This window comes from Drosophila yakuba, chromosome 2R, assembly GCF_016746365.2.
Source record: "Drosophila yakuba strain Tai18E2 chromosome 2R, Prin_Dyak_Tai18E2_2.1, whole genome shotgun sequence".
In the NCBI taxonomy this organism is placed as follows: Eukaryota; Metazoa; Arthropoda; class Insecta; order Diptera; family Drosophilidae; genus Drosophila; species Drosophila yakuba.
Genome location: NC_052528.2, coordinates 21,651,533 through 21,671,204, shown reverse-complemented (window position 1 = coordinate 21,671,204; position 19,672 = coordinate 21,651,533). Strand labels below are relative to the sequence as shown.

Sequence of the window (19,672 nt, the reverse complement as noted above, 5' to 3'; positions counted from 1 at the left end):
GAATATATATTTATTTATTGACTGTTGTACAGTACAAAAAGTTGTAAATAGTTTTTCGCAAGCGAGGAAAAACATTGCAAGAAGTGTTAAAAAAATGCATTATTCCTGGCCAAGCGAAAATATTGACAGAAACACGGGACTTAAGCCACGATTAACTGCAGTCAGTGTGTGTGCATTTTCCGAATTTTCCGTATGCCCGGCACGTATTTGAATTATGTGTGCTGGTGAGTCCTGAAAACCCACGCACGCCACTGTCACTGCCACTGGCGGGTAAAAAATAAATAAATATGTTTATAACCCGAAACTCGGATAATATTATTCCAGTTTCACGGCAGAGTCATCCCTTTCTTTTTGTGCACTGGCACACAAATTGGTCACGGCCACGCCCACTAATCACGGCGCCAAGGCGGAAAATTGCCAGCCGATTAAATTGGCAATCAAGTGAAAAGACATCAGCAGCAGCAGCCCGCGTCTCGCGGCAGAATGAGTTTCATGCCTCTCATCTTTGCTGTGAGTAAAATGGCATAATTACACGTAACTAGCCGAAAAAGTTTACATTTATGAGCGACTGGCGGCTCTTACCTGTTACCTGGGGGATATGGCCAACTTTGGGTGGCGACTGCGGGGAGTTTTCCGGCGGCGGAAGAGGGGGGACTAAGCCATCATCCAAGCGGTGCTATTTATGTCGCCATCAGCGTGGCGGAAAAACGGAGACACAGGGAAAACAGCTACGGAAAAGCGGGGAGTTTTTTGGGCGGCCAAATGGCTGCGTTGACACAGTTTCCCTTTTCGCCCAGCTGCGTCTACTGCTTTTCCCGCACTCCTGCCATTTTCCGCTCCCCTGTGTGTATGTGTGTGAAAAATTCTCGCAAAAAGGGTCTAGCAAATTATGAATGAAAGATGGCGGTAGTTCGCTAAATGGCTACTGGTAACTGAGAAGTACAGCAGGGGCATTACAAAAAATACAAGAAAAGCGAAGTAGACTTCTATAAAAAATGTCAAGTATTTAAGAAATCAGGCATAACGTTAACTTATAACACTTTAAATTTAACATGTATTTGAAAGGCGGTGCGATAAAGTGATGATCATAAGAAAAGTTTGGAGTGCTGAACTTTGGATACATTTTGTTTGAGTTTCATTGGTTGAGTAGAACGGAATCCAATTAAAATGATTGCAGCAGCAAAGTAGAGTTGAAAATTAGCAGCTGCGAGTGACCTCTGTGCACTTTCACCGTATTTGCTCACCTCCTGCGAGCCGGCGAAAGAACTCTCTGATTGCAATTGACCTCGAGACTCCTTGGCCGCCCACTCACTTATCCCTTATCTCCCAGCTGACGGACAACGACCAACGGACAACGGACAGTGAACGAGCGGACAGCTAGACACCAGCTGGGAATATTTTAATTACCATTTAGGCAAACGTCGAAAAAAGCTAAAATCCAAGAGAGAACATTAAAAGCCGAGTGCAGACGTCTCTGCCGCGCCCTCTGACCCTGCCACGCCCCCTCGCCCCACGCCCCTAACGCGACCGCTTTGAACTTCGGGCTCAACTTTCTGGCCGGCTGTCAAATGGGAGCGAGTGGAAGAGCAGCAGAATGCGGCAAATGTTGTTCGGAATATTAATTCCAGTTTGCGCCGCATTTAAGAAGCTTAATGAACTTGAATGTTGGAATTAAAGCCAAAGCTACACAGCGAAATATAAAGCAATTCCAAGGAATATCATTTCCCAAGCTGTGATCAGCTGAATGGCTGTTTGCTTTCTATACTTTTCCACTTCCACTATAATCAGCTTGGGGATTTCCGACTAAATTTCTCTTAGTGCACCAAAGCAATGTGTTTCATTTGCCCCATTTCGATGTGGCAAGGAAAGGTGGCAAAGGGACGAAGAACAAAAAACTTTTAATGCCGCATCGTTCTATCCCTCGGTCCCTTGATATTTGTTTATTCTTTGAACTTCTCCAATTAAAAGTAAATATTGTGAGTAGTTTATCTCGATTTCATTCAGAGCCGAGCATAGAGCCGAGTTTGCATAGTTGGCTGTTTTTCCAGGACTCTCCCCTTTTTCGCCCTTTAGCAAGCCAACTTTGCCTGCATTTCGCACGCAATCTAAGACTGCGGCTTCGTCATTTCCACTCCAGAGCATTCGCTTTGTATCCGCATCTGTAGCTACATATAGTATGTGTATCTAGATCTGATTTCCACTCGAATCCAAATCAACTTTGGGCCAGAAACTTTTCTTTTCACGTAATTTAATGCCTCTTAAAGCGACTGGGCAGCATAAGCCACTTTTCGTCCTGCGGATCGCCATCAAAAGTGGTTGGAAAAGTTGTTTACCTGATTATAGTTTTCATTTACTTACACAAATTCTTATACTTCAAATCATACTAAATAATACTAATTGTTTGATGTTTGCAAATACAAAATGTTCGCATTTAAAAGCCATCAGCACTTGGAAGCTTTTATTTAATTCGATTTTATTTACCTTTCAGAGCAAACATCGATTTTCTGAAAACACACGCTTTATCCACACAAAATTGAAGCACACATCTGGCTAATTAGTTTATCTCCAGATTGCGAAGTTCGCACAAGTTGAAGTGGAGAGAGAAAGTGAAAGTTGCCAACTATTCCCGCACACAGATACCCAAACTAACCGACAGATACTCGAAATCACGTTGCAGCTTACAAAAACATGGAATAATTTTATTTACGATTCAACTTTGTAGTCACAAAATCATATGAGTAACTGCCACAAAGAAAAAGTGGAGGTAAAGCAGTGTGTGTAAGGTGCAAAGCATAAAAAATTGTGCTAAAACTTTATGTGCGTATCCCTGAGCAGATTTCAGTCATCTGGCCAAGTTAAGTTTACTTTATGGTGGGAATAAAAATACAGAGAATAAAATAATAAAAACGGAAATTAATGTTGAACGAGGAGAAGCTAGCAGAATGTGTAGGAATAAATTATGCAGTCTCAGGAAAGGAATAAAAATCAAATTATGTTCAAGATGCTTTATTAGGCTTCCTGTAGGTTTTAAACTGGAACTGATACTTTATTTGGAAATTTGTTTCTACTTGGAACCGTTTTTCATGTGCCCTTAAAGTTCTTGCCAGCCGAAAGTAGACCCTCCTACTTGGCTGCAACGGCCTTGGTCCGCTCCAAGTGGCGCCAAGTTGGGGGATTGCGATGGACACCCTGACTTGGCCCCACTTTTCCATCGTTTTGTCTCCGCTCCATTGTTCGGTGGCCACCAGTCACCAGCTCGTTTGGCCTTTGCCACGGCAGCAACTCATTAAAAATTCCATTTTCATTTCGCCCATCATCCATTTTGATTTCATATTCGAGTGGATGGCGCTGGGCGGTTGAGCTGCAGTTGTATGGTTGGATTCAGGACTCAGGATTCTGGCGGGATTGGTCGGAATTGGATGAGATGGGGTTGCCAACGACTGCGGGTAGCACAATTTCAAAGTGTTTACTTTCTTGCACATTGATTTCGATGGGACTTTCACTTTGGCTTTCGCCCTTTTTGCATTTTAACGCTGGCAATTTTATATTTTATTTAAATAACTGCCGCATTTCTGCCGCACAGCCGAATTTCTCTCCGAATTTTTGGCGCAGCCGTAATTAAAAAATAAATATAAGAATTACACAATTTTTCCAGCATCAGCTTAAATTTGTTGCCGACAACCATGAATGAATCCATATTGGAAATTGAAGGGGGAAAACGGTTGCTGCAGTTAATTATTTGCGCTGCCAGTTTGGCGAACGTGACGTATACGTAATTTTTATCCCGCCTGGTTTACTGATGAATTGTTTGCCCAGCACTCAATCAATATATGTACACGGAACTTATATGTTAATATGTAAATATGCATATATATTAATACGAGTATGTGTGCCCTTTGCGTGTGCTTTAATTTATTTGGGCATTAATTTTTCAGGTTCACAGCCGAATTGATACTGGGAGTCAATTGGAGTTTCCATCTGCGGGGTAAATAAGCTTGATTTCAGTTTACAGGCTGTATACATTCCCATTATCATTGCCAATAATTGCGGTGTTACAATTTTTATTGTTACCGCATACAAGCCCCTAATCAATGGTGTCAGTTACAATGTGTGTCATGAAACAGAACGCATTCACTAGAATTACTAATTCTGATCAAACTGACAGTTCCAAATAAACACTTTGTGCCGAAAGAATTTCGTAGAATTTTAAGTCATTCCAACAAACAGACGAACACGAAACATTTGATTGAAATTCATACATCATTTGGCAATCTCAAGATGGACAAGATAATGATTTGCATCATTGGATCCGGAAACTGGGCAACGACTATAGCCCGCAATGTGGGCAGAAACGTGATGAACTCGCAGACACTGGACGAAAAGGTGCCCATGTACGTTTATGAGGAAATCGTTGAGGGTCGCAAGCTCACGGAAATCATCAACACCACCCACATAAATACCAAGTACATGCCGAACTTTGAACTGCCGCCAAATATTGTGTGTGATTTTGATTGACTAACGATGTCTCTGGGCTTTTGTAATATTTCGATTTCACATTTAACAGGTGGCCGTGGATGATATTGTGACCACGGCTAGAGATGCAGACATCATAATATTCGCCATTCCGCCGACTTTCGTGAGCAGCTGCTGCAAAACACTGCTCGGGAAAGTGAAGCCCACGGCCCATGCAGTGTCCTTGATCAAAGGATTCGAGCGCGGCGACGATGGGCAGTTCGTACTGATTTCCCAGATTATAATGCGGCAGCTAAAGGTCGTGTTAATATTACACTCTTAAAGCTTTTTATATTGTAACATTCCCTATATACAAAACAGATTCCTTGCTCCGTCCTGGTGGGCTGCAACTTGGCCCATGAGCTGGCCCACGACCACTTTGCCGAGGGCACCGTGGGTTGTCGGGATCAGAAGTACTATAGGGTGCTCCACGACATATTCAGGTCGCCCACATTCCGAGTGGTGGTCACCGAGGATGCAGATTGCGTGGAGATCTGTTCCACTCTACGGGTAAATTTCGCCTTGGGATATTTACATTGGTAAAACGTTGTTCCTTGTTGAAATTACAGAATATCATTGCCTTTGCGGCTGGCTGCTCAGATGGAATGGAGCTGAACGAGAACACCAAGGGCGGAATCATTAGGAGAGGATTCCTGGAGATGCTCCAGTTTGTGGATGTTTTCTATCCCGGCTGCCGCATGGGAACCTTCTTTGAGTCCTGCGGAATATCCGATTTGGTTACTAGTTGTTATGGTAAGCCAAAAATCTACTTAAATCTTTAAAGTTTATAAAACGAATATATATCTTGCACAGCAAATCGCAATCGCAAGTTGGCCGAAGCTTTTGTGAAGACAGGCAAGCCATTGAGCGAACTGGAGCACATCCTTATACCGGGACACGAGCCACTGGGTCCGGTGACAGCGGAGCTGGTGCATCATATGCTCAAGAAGAAGGGCTTGGAGGACAAGTAAGGATGCTGTAGATGCGTAGTATGTTATTGTATGTTCCTTCCACAGATTTCCCCTCTTTACAACCGTGTACAGGATCTGCACTGGCGACTATCCACTGCAGCGGCTGGTCGAAACCCTGATTAAGGCGCGCGAGGATATGTAAGGATCTGCAGGAAATATCTCACTTACTTAGTAGTAATTGTAACTCTTCCTGCAGCTTTCACCCGCTCCATACTTTTCAATTGTAAAGCCGGACTCGTCGTTTGAGGTGTAATAAGTTTTAAATAAAATCATACAGCATTGAAATTCGCATTCTTACTGCTTAGACAGCCAAATGGAGCACATTAAACCGGGTTTTGTCTGGGATATGCACTACGCATATAAACGATTTGTTCGAACAAAGGCCCTCAGCGTTTGTATTGTGCGTCTTTTCTTGCTGCAGTTCAAGTGCTCCTTGGCGAAGAGAGTGCACTCCATTGAATGCACCAACGCTCCCAGATGCAGCACAACGAAAAACAACGGAAATCACTTCAGTCGGGGATCCGGATCCGGATGAATGGAAAAGAAAGCCGCCCGTTTTTCCATCTCATTGTTTTCCATGGCTCAACTATAAATTTATGTGTGTTTCTCGGTGTCCGGTAGTGAGTTTTTTTTTTCCTCGTTTTTTTCTGCTTTCACCATTGTTTTGAGGCTGAAGTGCTTTTCAATCGGAATTGAGGAAATGGGAGCAACCACTGGAGGACTAGTCGAAATCTCGAGATCTAGAGTTCACTGAACCATATGTCAAACCAAGCACGTGTGTCACCACAGCCCATTCGGTCAGTAAGCCAGCATAACCAGCATCGATAAGACCTATATTTCTACAAAAAAAAATATTTCAAAAAAAATAACCAGCATCGATAAGATCTATATTTCTACAAAAAAAAAGATTTCAAAAAAAATAACCAGCATCGATAAGATCTATATTTCTACAGAAAAAAAAGATTTCAAAAAAAATGGATACCTTTTCGTTTACCAACTTTCGAAAATGTCTAGGAAAGCAGGCATCTTTCACCTACCTGCTGGCTGTGGCAGCACTTATTCTACTTTCGGCATGGATATTTTACAAACAACCAGAGGCACCAGTGCATTGCCAGCCAGAACCAAGATTATGGCAATTAGGAAAGCAGATTTATGACTTTTTCTTGAAGGACGAAATGCCTAAAATGGAGCCAAGAGCCAACATTAGGAACAACATGTGGGATTTGCTCAAGAAATTGTACAACGGTTACTAAAGATGATCTCGAACTATGTGACCATTGCCGGATTCCCTGTGGGCCAACAATTTAATCTGTTCGTGGTCCAATTCAGTTGAGTTCCAAGTCAATTTTGAATTTGTTATTTAATAAATGATTTATGCAATTCATTTAGTTTTCGGCTTTGCGATTTGTCGTGCGAATTTTTTCAGGCATAATTAAATCAAAGCAGCAAAGGCGGTAATCAGCAGCCAACGGGAATTGTGGTGCGGGGGTGTGATTGCATGCGGATTTTGTAAACGGATTAGTTTAAATGTCGAAATTGACCAATTCGATTACATTAGCGGACAACATATAATCCGCGCCGAATGACAATTATTGTTTATGATTGCATTGTGTTATATACATGTATGTTCTTTATGCATAGCTGATGTGAAACAATATGTAAATTATTTATTAATATTTCAAATGATTGAAGCTGATCGAGGAAGCCGGGTTAGAGAAAAAGGTGTAAAAGAGAAATTGCACACAATGCCATATATCAAAAGATTATATCCATGAAATCATTTTCTTCATTATGCATGCATTTATTATTACGTTTCAGAAGGTCGAACAAAAAAACTGTATGCAAGCCACATTACGCACATCCAGTCCAATGGCTTTTCAATTTATTTGGAATTAAATTTTTTTTGTGTAAAACACGGCAAATGTTTTCCATTCCAATTGCTTTATTAGTTCATTTCAGATTTGCAGTTTACGCAAGCATACAGCAAATATTCAGCTTACGTGCTGCCTGCGTACAGGTCCAAAATGCCAGCTAAAAATGAAAATCAAAATGAAAATGAAAATGGCAATGGAAATCCCCGAAACGAAATCAAACTGTCCGGCTCGTTCTGACTACGGTTAAACAAATATGCCTGGGGTCCCGGCCAAACAGGACAAAAAGCTATCGAAATTTGCATATCAGTTGGGCAGCAGGAGTGTCCAGGGTACCACCTGTTCGCCCCTTCCTTGTTGCATTTTCCACTGGGTGGTGGGTGGTGAATGGGGGGCTGAAGTGGGGCTGATGTGGGGCTGATGTGGCGCTCGCCTTTGCCGATAATTACACGGTAAATTTGGCAAAATGTGACGTCAAATAGCAAACAAGACGCCACTGAAGACCCAAACAAGTTGCACGTATCTGTGGGCAATGTATCTTTGTATCTGTGCCTTCCTACACCAGAACCCACCCATACATTTGGCGGCGAAAACACAGATACAACACACACACACACTCTGGTACACAGATACACCTTTACACAGAGGCAGTGGCGCAAGCACTTCAAAAAATAAATAACAATTTGGTACGTTACACACGTCTCGGCTTATGCAAACGTATCTGCAACTTGTTCCTCGCTCTATCTCTTCTCTCTGTCTCTTTCCCCCCGTGTATGCCCGTCTCTTTCTACGAAAGAATGCTTCATTTCAGGACCACCCCCAGCTCGGCAAATAGAATACACATACACAGGACATGCAGCACGACTGACGAGAGAGGCCTTCGGAATGGTGTTGTTTGTTGATTCGGTTATTGCTGCTGCCTGTTGTTTGCCCTCAAATTGAACAAATAGCTAAAACAATCCCCGCCAGAATAGATATCACTGGAATGGTTTTGGAGCACCCGAAATGGAGCCTCCAACTGAACGTGTTTCCTCCAAAAGGAGTTACCAGATCCATTAAGTATAGAATTTTGGTAAAAATGTATTACGATTTTTTTAAAAATCGATATCATAACACTCGTTGCTTTGACTGTCGCTTACTTTTTCTGCCTTTTTCGTAACATTAAATCGAAATTCTGCCTAAATAATATGCCCACTTTATTGGTGAAAATTTGCAGTTAAACAAATTTGTTGCAGAAATCGAAGGATCACAGATCTGCTGCCATGGATCAATTGTCGATCAAACAGAAGGTCTTCATTCGACGTTCGGACGGCAGAGTCCACTTGGCGGAGATTATCAAACTGGAGGGCGGTAGCATCAACCTGGTTACGGTGGAATGGCCTGAAGGACATACGGTGCGTGGTAAGGATCTGCCCCTGGAGCTGGTGATCCTGTTGAATCCCCAGATCTTCGATCCGCCCCGCTGCAGTGGCAATGCCACATCAACCAATCAAACTGCCTTAATACCGCCACGTTCCATGAAACAACGCATGGCGGCTGGCAGTTTGTCACCTGGATTGGCCACGGCCACGCCCCGCCAGCTGACGCCTTCTGTTCGAGAGGACCAGTTGAACCAGGCTGACAAGATGCGAAAGGAACGGGAACGGAGGCGCGAAATGCAGTTGAGGACTCGTCAAGAGCGGGAGCAGGTGAAGCGCGAAGATGCGGGAAATCCCAACTGGGAGATAGCCAAAATGATACGAGTGCAACGTGTGCAACTGGAGAATCAACCGGCGAAGAGCGGTACAGCTGGCGATCGAGTCAAGGGGCACCAAATTGTGGTTTGTGTGAGGAAGAGGCCACTGCGGCGCAAGGAGCTGACTGATCGGGAACTGGATGTGGTCAGCGTTCTGTCCAAGGACACGTTGGTGGTCCACGAGCCCCGAAAGCATGTGAACCTGGTCAAGTTCTTGGAGAACCATAGCTTTCGTTTCGATTACGTCTTCAACGAAGATTGCTCAAACGCCACGGTCTACGAGTTCACAGCCCGTCCCTTGATAAAGCACATTTTTGATGGCGGAATGGCCACGTGTTTTGCCTATGGACAAACCGGAAGCGGCAAGACCCATACGATGGGTGGCAAGTTCCCCGGAAGTCAGCAGAGCTCAATGGATGGCATCTATGGGATGGCCGCCAGGGATGTGTTCGCCACTCTGAAGACGGCTCCCTATAACAGCCGGAAGTTAAGCGTATCCTGCAGCTTCTTCGAGATCTACGGCACCCGGGTGTACGATCTCCTGATGCCTGGCAAGCCGCAATTACGCGTCCTGGAGGATGGCAACCAGCAGGTGCAAGTGGTGGGCCTAACGCAGAATCCGGTAAAGAACACCGGCGATGTTCTGGAACTACTCGAGATGGGCAATAGTGTTCGTACCTCGGGCCATACCTCAGCCAATTCCAAGTCCTCCCGATCGCATGCGGTATTCCAAATCGTGCTGAGATCCGAGACGAAGGACCAGCTATACGGGAAATTCTCGTTAATAGATCTGGCCGGGAATGAAAGAGGAGCGGATAACAGCTCGGCGGATCGGGTGACGCGCCTGGAAGGATCCGAGATCAACAAGTCGCTGCTGGTCCTCAAGGAGTGCATTCGCGCTCTGGGTCGCCAATCGAGTCACTTGCCCTTCCGTGGCTCCAAGTTGACCCAAGTGCTGCGCGACTCCTTCATTGGGGGTAAGAAAGTGAAAACCTGCATGATAGCCATGATCTCGCCGGGCTTGCATTCGGTGGAGCATACCTTGAATACCCTACGTTATGCGGATCGGGTGAAGGAATTGAGTGTGGAGTCGATGGCTCCCAAACGGAATCAGGATCCCAACCTGGAAAGCACCTCCATGCCAGATATCATCAGCCAGTCATCCAGCCAGCGACCCTTTCCATCTGCCTCCTCCTCATCGCTACCAGGGGCGGCAAATCAAGCGCAGCAAGACATTAATGCCACGAATGACTTGAACAGAGCCCAGAAACGAGAATCTAAGCCCACTTCGCCCACATCCGGACAGCAGCTGATCCAAAGAAAGGGGCGCTCCGCACAGGAAGTTTCCATGATGCTGGCCAAATCCTTGGCGCGATTCCGAGGGCGCAACTTTCCCTAAAACTCATGACTTAAACCCCTAATCGATTTCTACAGCAAGTTATTCAAATTAAAAAGTTTGTCAAAATTATTTGTTATCTAAATAAATGGTATATGATTGGAAAAGCAACGGAAAATTGGGCAGAGTCCTTGGAAAATAAAGCCCAATGTACTGGCGTACATTTTGTCTAGGAAAATGTAATATTTAGCTAAATTTGGCAAGGAATCTGAAAAGGTTGAATCGTTTGCTTTCTCGTTTGACAGACTTAATGAGCACTTTACTTACATTTCAAGCTCTCAAATGTATATTCGCTTAATAAATTAAGTGAAACCTAGCAACGCAGCTATATTGTAAGCAGACTTCATTTGAATTTGGCCCACAGAAATCGCTGACGATTGAGGACGCACTTGTGTAATTCGGCGTCTTAAAGTTGTCACCAGCTCCGTTCCATTCTGGCCCAGTTCATTTGTGTGCCAACCTGTTTCCCTGGCTTAGGTCCTGGCCCACTTTCGTGTCCTTCAGCCAGCACACGTAGCAGTGGGCTCAGTGTGCGACTACATTTTCCTAGGCTGAACTGAACCCAAACTAAGTGCAAATATTTTCCGCATAGTTGCGCATTAGGCCAAAAACTTACTTGCTCCTTACACTTTTTCTGTGGCTTTTTTTCGTGTTTTTGGCTGCGGAAGTGGGAAGTGGCTCCTTTGACAGCTGTCAATATACAATATTGGGGATTATGATGGTGCCAAGACACGTCTTACGACAAGGCTTTGTGTCAATATATTAAATTATGGCTTAGGGCGGCTTTTCCTTAACTTCCCGCCTCTCCCGCCCATTCGCTTAACTTTTTGGCATTTTTCGCGCAAATCCGCACATAAATGCTCGGGAAGCGAATGAATATGGATGAAGCAGCAAATTTTGTTATTCCTGCGCATTTGACACTAATTGAAATCGCAGAAAAATGCTCCTAAAAAGCTGTCATTCGCATTTTGGGATCTGCATAATGTTTATAATAATAATTAGTTTAATTTTTCTAGGCCTTCCCATTTACATTCGGGTATAAGTTATGTATGTACATAACTCTCCGTTGTTTACCTTTGCATTTTCGTTAAATTTAAATTTAAAACTTGATATCGTAGTATTTACAGGACTTTGGTTTAAGCTTTTTATGCCGCTGCAGCAAAACACACCTTGGAATTTCAGTTCAGTCGGTCAACCATTTAATGTTTGCAATTTAATTTCAAGTCCCTGCTGTCTCCCGCATCGTTAATCAAAAGCGTCTTTAATCTTATGTCAAGTTATGTAAATAAACAATTACGAGCGTTTATGTATGCACACTCACACATGCGTGCAAGCACGCACACACACACACGCACACACACAGGAGTACAAATTTTGCGGCTTAAAGTTAATTCATTTCGCAAGTGTTTACCTAACCTGGCATTAAAACGGCTAGAGAAACGTCGCCCACGGGAAGCCCCACACCGCCGACTTCTAATATGCCATTAGCATAGCTACCTAAATAAGTAAGTAAATTCGATGAGCACACAGATACCCACGCACACTCACACCACACACTCACACCACACACACCTACACACTCACACGGACTCAAGTCGGGTAAACAAAACCGGAAGGAAGTGCGTGTAGATTCAGCGGAGTGCAAACATTTCAATTTGGGGAAACTGATAAGTCCTATAAATGTAAACTTGGCGTCGGCTTCTATACAAATTTCGAAAATCCAAAATCTCCACCCTGCCCCCCTCCATAGAATGCCGAACTTGAGGGAATAACTCAAACACATCTTCTGATTGAAGGCTTAAAGCATTTTGCCTGAGTTGCTCCTCCACCGAGTATCGATTACTTTTGTCTAATGCACTTTTCCAACTGGAGGACTGGATGACTGGAGGGCTGCAAGTGAATCGCCCGCAGCTCCATCGCATTTCCTCTCTCCTTCGAAACTCTCGTAAATGTAACCGAAACTGTTGGCCGGGAAAACTTTGCTCGCGGCATTCGGAAAAGTAAGAGGCACTAATGGCTGCAGCTGTAGGTTATTGGAAAATTGAGAGAAATGTATCCCAAATGGAATCAGTGATAAGAGCCGCACATAAGAGCGTAAGTTTTGATCCATTATCAATGCCGAAACTGTGCGATAATTAAGTCGCATACTGAAAATCTCTTAGAGCCCACGAGTATCTATTTTAATAAATTTCTAGTTAAAATATACTGCTTTCTTTAGTTCGCCACTTAACTAGTTATGATTTATACGAAAAGAAATACACTTCTCAATTTTCAAGCAACTCGGTGTGGCAGTTGCACAGGCAAATAGAATGGAAGTAAGCTTTGGCACACATGCTACGAACCTGGAAAAAAGCTGCTTGAATGGCAGTTTAAGCCATCCCTGCCCCCCTCGGATGTCCATTCCTCATTTTGCTGAAGTCATGGCAAAATGTTTACAATGATAATTGTCCTGCTCGGTCCTTGTCGTTGTGTCATTGTTCAGCCAATAAATTCTTGGCAGCTGCATGTTTGTTGAGCTCCGGGCTCAATCCTTTCGCCCCACCATGTAGTTTGTGCTGTTTTGGCCAGTGGCTATTGGTCGACTGGGTGGGTGGCTTTTGGTCCTGTCACTGTTCTGTTTCGAGTCCTGTCCCTCATGTCGACGCTTCAACCGCTTGGCTTGGATTCGCTCGGGGCGAATTATTTATGTCTCGATTTACAATTGCTAGAAAAACAGTTTCCCAGCAAATGGCGATTCTCATCTGCCAAGTGCTTTTCACGACGGGAAAGGATTAATCGAATGGACTTAATTGTTTTGTAACTCAACATTTGCTAGCATTAAGTTCCATAACTTGGCTGCGCACTGTTAAAGGCCTCTTACAATAATTGAAATGTCCCCATTAAAGCTCCTTTTCCCTCGCCATATATCGCAGCTATATCCTTTAATCCGGGCCAGTCGTCCTTTCTGCCAGTCGAGTCCAGCTGGGGGCGTGGCCTCTTGTCTTAACCCAAATTGTTCGCCATTAAGCCGTCAAGTGCTAAACATGCAAGCGATTCCCAATCCCGCCTCGCCCTTTCTCACGGTCTGTCTCTTACTTTCTCACCAATCTCCCCTGTACTTTGTACCCCGCTCCGCTTTTCCTCCTTTCGCGTGCCAGTATATGGAAAACGTTGCAGAGAAATGTGCCAAGATAAAAACCAACTTTGCATATTTACTAACCCTGTCAGATGTCGGTGGAAGTCTATTAAAAATGGTGTGAGATCAACACGGAAATGTGCTGCGGACTACTGGCTTATTTTCAATTTCCACAGGATCATTATTTAGCTGTTAGTCCGCCCAAAGGCAGTCTCCATCTGAATGAATCTAGATGTCTCTTTGATCATCTTAAAGGTTTTGGTCCTTTAAGCCGGATCAATAGCAGCAAATCAGCTTTACTCACAGTTGGTTTAAGTTTGAAAGTACACAATATACTCGTACTTGTTCATAATATCTTATTTCTTTGGGCCAAAAACAAGAGCAACTAGAGGGCAGCAAACATAATTTTCGTTGCACTGGAATGGCCTTGCGAATGCACATGTGTTGGTAGTGAGTGTGTTTATGTGTTTGTGTTTGTCACGCTAACCTCAAAATTGCCGCCAACAATTTAACAAGCAGACGTTGTGTGAAAAATATGTCAAACAGAAGGCGAAGGCGGTGACATTTTGTTCGCTTTTTTCTGCATACGAAAATTGCGTTAGCCCACACACAAACACAAATACACACACAGACACGACGAGTTACCAACATAAAAAGTGGCAACACACACACATACACAGGCAACAGAGTTTGCCAGCCACGTTTTGAATTATGCATGTCTGGCACACATGACTCGAATTTTCCCACCCCCAACACCAGCGACACTTCTTCCAACGCGAGGAAAAATATACATATTCACAAAATAAAAGTGACAAAAAGAAGCCAACGGCCCGAAACTATTCGTGGCCGCTTTTCCTTGCTTTTCCAGTTAGAGACGCGGGGGGTGGTGAGGGGAGAAGGGGAAGAAGCAGCCAAGCAGGAAGGATGTGTTCGGATATTAAGGCTCCCCAACCTCATAATGACTGAATTCAGTGTCTGGCTGGCTGCTTGGAGGCACTCCAAACCAACATGTTGCAGGCACCTTTGATTGCCCCAAAATGTCCAGGGGTAAGTGGATTATGCATCTGAGGTTCCAGCCAAGGGAAGCTCATTTCAAAGTCAATTACCTCCTCATGTATGGCGGAGTTTTCTCTGATGGAAACTGTCTTCATGGTACAGTTTTTGGGGTAACAACTCAGTTCAATTTTAGGTCATTGCACAAATGAAAAACCATAATTTACCCAAAAATACTGTGCTAGCTTTAATATTTAATCTTTCAGTAAATATTCAGAAAAATATATGTCTGAAAAAATAAGCGAAAATATATCTGTGTGCAATATTATTTTCATATTCCCTGTATACTAATAAAATTCCTGGGATAAATGTTCAATATTTGTTGGCAATCCTTTTTTAATATATGGTTTCAGTTTTATGGCATTTATCACTAGCAATATAGCTATTTTTGAAGTATTTTAAAGATAGTAAATGTGCTTCAGTTATTATTGAATTGAAAGTGTTATGAAAAGGTTATAAGAAATAATCAAAACATGCCAGACTGGCCATATAGCGAAGGAAATAAGAGAGAGAAAGCCCCGAAGGACTTTAATTGAAAACCAATCAATAGAACAAAAATAACTTTTGGCCGTTACATCACGTCCGTCTGATTGGGCCAAGTTGCAAATATAATTACTGGTAAAAAGCCAGAAGGGCGAGTGGAAGGAACGAAGGCCGGCACAAAACAGTAATTAAATGGAAAACGCACTCGAAGAGTCAGGCGAGCTGGAGCAGAGTGAACCAACTTGTGCAAGGCACTTGACTTTGGGCCACAATCGCGTGACTTTGAGCCAGCCCCTTAAAATACGCTCACAAACACAGGCAGAAGCACAAGCAGAAGCACAAGTACAAGTATCGCTCAAGTATGAATTTATTTATACGTAATGCGTATACATGATTTCTTTTTATAATTTTAATTTGTGGCAACCTTGGCCCGACCGACGACCGGCCTTGAGTGTGGGATACACACAAAAATAAGAAGGCAGACTTTTGGGCCGGGGTTGGAATTTGAGTGGATTTTGAGTTTCTTGTTTGCCGTTGAATAATAAATGCGCCGCTATTGATTTCCTACACACCAGCAGCCCGAAATGAAGGCACAAAAATAAACCAGAAAATTAAACTCCAGCCGGAAACAGAAGATGGCGGAACTTTATTGACCCGCTTCGGCGCCACAAATTTACTTCCTCTTCGAAGGAGGAGGGAGTCCGAAGGAAAGTTCTTGGCTCAACTTTACGATCTTGGCACTTGTTGTTGGCCCCCCAAGCAACATAATTTGGCCAAACGGCAATCAACGCCCTTCCACACAGCATATTCATATGTCAGCCGGCCAACGAAAGCGGAAAAAAAAAACGGAGAAAGAAAGTCCTGAAAGGAGAGTCCTTCCGTTTGTCAAAACCTAATAAAGTGCAAACAACAGCAGAAAATAATGTGAACACATAAAAATAAGCAAAAAGTTTCCGTCTTCATTGTTATATATATAGATTGGTATCCCCCCTTACTTACACTTTCCCCTCCGATTCCATTGTTTTATACTGTTTACCCTTTCTGGGAAGGGTGGAGCCACTTGAACTTGGCATTGACAGTGGGGGATTCCTATCTTATCAACGGAAAGTGGAAAACTTTCCTCTCACCGCCCGAATTTTGTTAGACACTTTCGCCGACAGGATCTGTTATTCTATGTTTAATTAGACCAAAACTTTTGCACAATACGTATATTAACACAGGAATTTTGTTTATGTATATATTGAAACATCTGCAACCAGTGGAACACCAAGAAAATTGTTTCAGCAGATCAGGAATTTAATGTAAGGCCATCGAATTTGATTGAAAACAACTGCAGGACGGAAAAATAGAATGAAAAGAGTTGTATTGATTTATATGGCAAACTTGTGCTTTTCTTTGGGGAAACTTCGAATGCTAAAACATCTTTTGAACTTTACTTTACTCAATTGCTGTGGATATGCAAACCCAGTCGACCAAATATTTTTTCACCAAGAATGTTTTCCATTTTATTCCATTCGCCACTGACGATTTAATTTGCGGCCGCCGCTTTTTCACCACAATTGCGAAAACAAAAATTTTAGTTGCGAAAAAAGTTGGGGGCTGAGTTTAGCTTAACAGCAACTTATGCAAATGCCTTATGCAGCGAAGGATCTTCTACCGCCACCGCCCCATCCTTACAGTTCCCGTTTTGCTCTGGCTGAGGCGAAGTCAAATAGAAGGGAAAAATAAAGCGAACTTTTTGTTAGTTCGGTTTAAGTACCGTGGAAAAGGTTGAAGGAGTCCTTTCTCGCAGTGGGCCAGGGTGTGTTTTTGGGGGTCAGTAGTGCTTTAGTGCAGCGAATGCCTTTTGTTTCCCAGGGAAATACCCACAAAATGGCGTTTTAGTTTGCTCAAATAACTCAGTTCGTCGTAGACGAGAGAACTGAGGCAAAATATTTCCCTCATTTGCATTTTACAAGAAGCTTTTCCGGGGCGCAGGAGTTCCGGCAAGAGTGGCAGTGTGAGTTGGAGTTGAATTCACCAAGATTGCTAACAGTTAACCACACATTCCTTAATCTTTCGTCGGCTGCAATGAATCTTTGCCCCCGGCTCGCTTTTCGTTCTTTTCAGCCGAAGTCAGGCCAATTTGTGGCCACTAATTCGGCACTTGAATAGTCACTTGAGAGAGAGAAAAGCTGTGAGAGAGACTGGGAAAACAGGGGAAACTCAGCGGGGAAATTGGTGAAGGCGTACTCCATGAGAAGTGTACTTTCGTAGACTTTTAACGATGTCATCGCTGTAGACTTGCGGCATCTCATGCCCCCACTTATTTCACATTTTTTTCGTAATTTTTTTTTTTGCCAGCCCGCATTCCCTTTATCAATTACGCTTTCATTTTTTTAATGATTTCGACTGCAGTTTTGTTTGGCTTGGTTCGAGTTGAAGTCTCTTAGGGCTGCCTTGATTTCTTTGCTGCTCTCCTTCTTTTGGCGCTTTTCTTCTGCTGACAAGTGCACATTTTTCTTGGCCTGCTGCCGTCCTGCTTACCATATTCCCTGCCTTATGGGGGCCAGAAAAGCGCAAACTTCGACAAAAGTTTTAAGGAGTAAATACTTGTCTTTTTTTTCCTATTGAGTAAGTTTGAAGAATGCATTTTTTCTCCTTCGCTTTACTTACTCTTTGTTAGCTTTGCAAATTAGTCAGCCGTGAATGCCTCGCGGAAGTTTGGAATATTTCTATTAATTAGTTGGCAAAAATTATTAATTATCTTCGTTATGGTTCCGTTCATCCCGTTAATTGAACGCATACATCGTAGTTGGAGGCATATTTGTTAGAAATCCTTTGTACACTTCCAAGCTACCATTTAAAAGGTTATTTTTAACCCCCTCTCAGCTATTTTGGACCTTAAATTCCACTTGCTTTGATGTAGCTTTTCTAGTATCTTCGTCCTTTGCCCCACCCTGCTTTTCCTTTCAGCTCGTGTTCTAGATTCTCACAAAGTCCTCATGGACCCTATCGCAATGCGATGATCTGATATGATAAATCCTACCTCAAATATGAAACGAGTTCGGGCAGAAGGACTTTTCACTCAAACACATACGCACGAGGTGTGTGTGGCTGTGTGCTTGTGTTTACCCTTGTGTCTGTGCAACTTGTTGCAAATGCTTATCAATTAATAAAAATCATTGCCTACTTTTCTGCGTTTTGCTTTTCCTGGCCTTCCTTGGGGGAACTTTTCGCCTTGGGTTCGGTATACACCCTTCTTGACTAAGGGTACACATATTTCTTCTTCATTACATTTTTAAACAATTTGCCACATCACTTTATTATTTGTGATGCTTTGTTAACTTTAAAATTAAACAAGAAGTGTAGATACAAAGATGTTGCTCCATTACAAAATGTTTTCCTAAACTTACATTTAATATGCAGCATGTAATATATCTTATTATAAGGCTGTTATCTAAGAAACTTTGATAAAAGAGTATAGTTCGTTTTGGTTGATTTCTATCTCCCATTCCCCATTCCTCTTACATTGGGCATCCTTATTTATGGAGAGCATTTGGCGTAATCCACCATCATTTATACCAATTTGCGGGCAAATAGTTGCCATATGTGAACAGGCTGGTGGGCATTTAGTCAGTAGAGAGGAAAGTTGGACCCGGGGGGCCAAAACCAGAGCTTAAGCGCCAGTCGGCGGTCTTTGCTGCGAATCCGCTTTTGAAGAACAGTTGTCGGTGATTTATGTGGATATGACTACTGCTTCCTATCACAAGGAAAGGAAAATCCTTTTCACCGCTCAGTAAAGCCTTTCAAACCAATGTCTTGTGATCAGATGACGTGGAACTACATGAAACCTTTTCAATGAGTATTCACAAATTACTTTTATAGTACTTTCCATCAAAAAATGAGATTAGAAGTGCATAAATGGAAGTCATTTAAAGTTCAGGGCTCACTTGCCACACTTTCCTGCTGAAAGGGAAATGAAGTAGCAGAGAGAGAGTACTGAAAGCACTTTCAGCTGCTAATTTACTTGGGGAGGCCGTAAAAAGGGGAAATTGAATAAATTAATAAGGCGCACACAAGAACCGAAGGTGGCCAGCTGTTGCCCAGAAACGCAAAAGGGACGCCGAGGTCCTTGCGAGTGTCCTGCCAAGTCCGAGGATGTAATTAATAAAGTTATTACCAACAGGGCGCAGTACTTCGGCCAACTGGAGAACAGCTTACACGCGGACACCATTAACTTGTAATTATGGCCGGTTTCGGGCAGCGCAGAGGAAGTCCGGCTTGATTGCCAAAGTTATTGGCCACCGTTGCGGAGCTTTTTCGGCAATTGGCAACTGCATCGTCCTCGCAAATAGGCGGACGTTGTGATTGCAATTTGTCCGTTCACTCTTCGTCCAAATGGAAAATGGCGCGATAACTAGTTCTTAGAAGTGATTTCCCAGCACAATCCAAAGCGACTTTTGATGGTGCTTAAAAGAATGCATTAAAACAACCCATTGCATACCTTTACACACCTTTAAAAGTATGGTAAGTCGCAGCAGAGGAATGTTCATG

At 43.2% G+C, this 19,672-nt stretch overlaps 2 protein-coding genes across 2 annotated transcripts; both read left to right on the top strand.

Annotated features, from left to right (window-relative positions):
* The first annotated feature begins 4,175 nt into the window (after window positions 1-4,175).
* Window positions 4,176-6,867, top strand: LOC6531778 (glycerol-3-phosphate dehydrogenase [NAD(+)], cytoplasmic). Its single transcript, XM_002092529.4, has 7 exons — window positions 4,176-4,497; window positions 4,565-4,771; window positions 4,834-5,022; window positions 5,082-5,265; window positions 5,326-5,479; window positions 5,529-5,621; window positions 5,680-6,867. Exons 1-7 carry the CDS (start codon window positions 4,279-4,281, stop codon window positions 5,708-5,710), a joined length of 1,077 nt encoding a protein of 358 aa, XP_002092565.1. The 5' UTR covers window positions 4,176-4,278; the 3' UTR covers window positions 5,711-6,867.
* A 1,604-nt stretch (window positions 6,868-8,471) lies between these two features.
* Window positions 8,472-10,592, top strand: LOC6531777 (kinesin-like protein Klp59C). The gene has a single exon (XM_002092528.4). The coding sequence runs from the start codon at window positions 8,617-8,619 to the stop codon at window positions 10,486-10,488; it is 1,872 nt and encodes a 623-aa protein (XP_002092564.1). The 5' UTR covers window positions 8,472-8,616; the 3' UTR covers window positions 10,489-10,592.
* The last annotated feature ends 9,080 nt before the right edge of the window (window positions 10,593-19,672 follow it).

Excerpts from the sequence above, each read along its gene's own strand:
- LOC6531778 (XM_002092529.4), top strand. The coding sequence starts at position 4,279 with ATGGACAAGATAATGATTTGCATCATTGGATCCGGAAACTGGGCAACG. Across the intron at positions 4,498-4,564 it reads TTGAACTGCCGCCAAATATT|GTGGCCGTGGATGATATTGT; the intron begins GTGTGTGATTTT and ends CACATTTAACAG. Across the intron at positions 5,480-5,528 it reads AAGAAGGGCTTGGAGGACAA|ATTTCCCCTCTTTACAACCG; the intron begins GTAAGGATGCTG and ends TTCCTTCCACAG.
- LOC6531777 (XM_002092528.4), top strand. The coding sequence starts at position 8,617 with ATGGATCAATTGTCGATCAAACAGAAGGTCTTCATTCGACGTTCGGAC.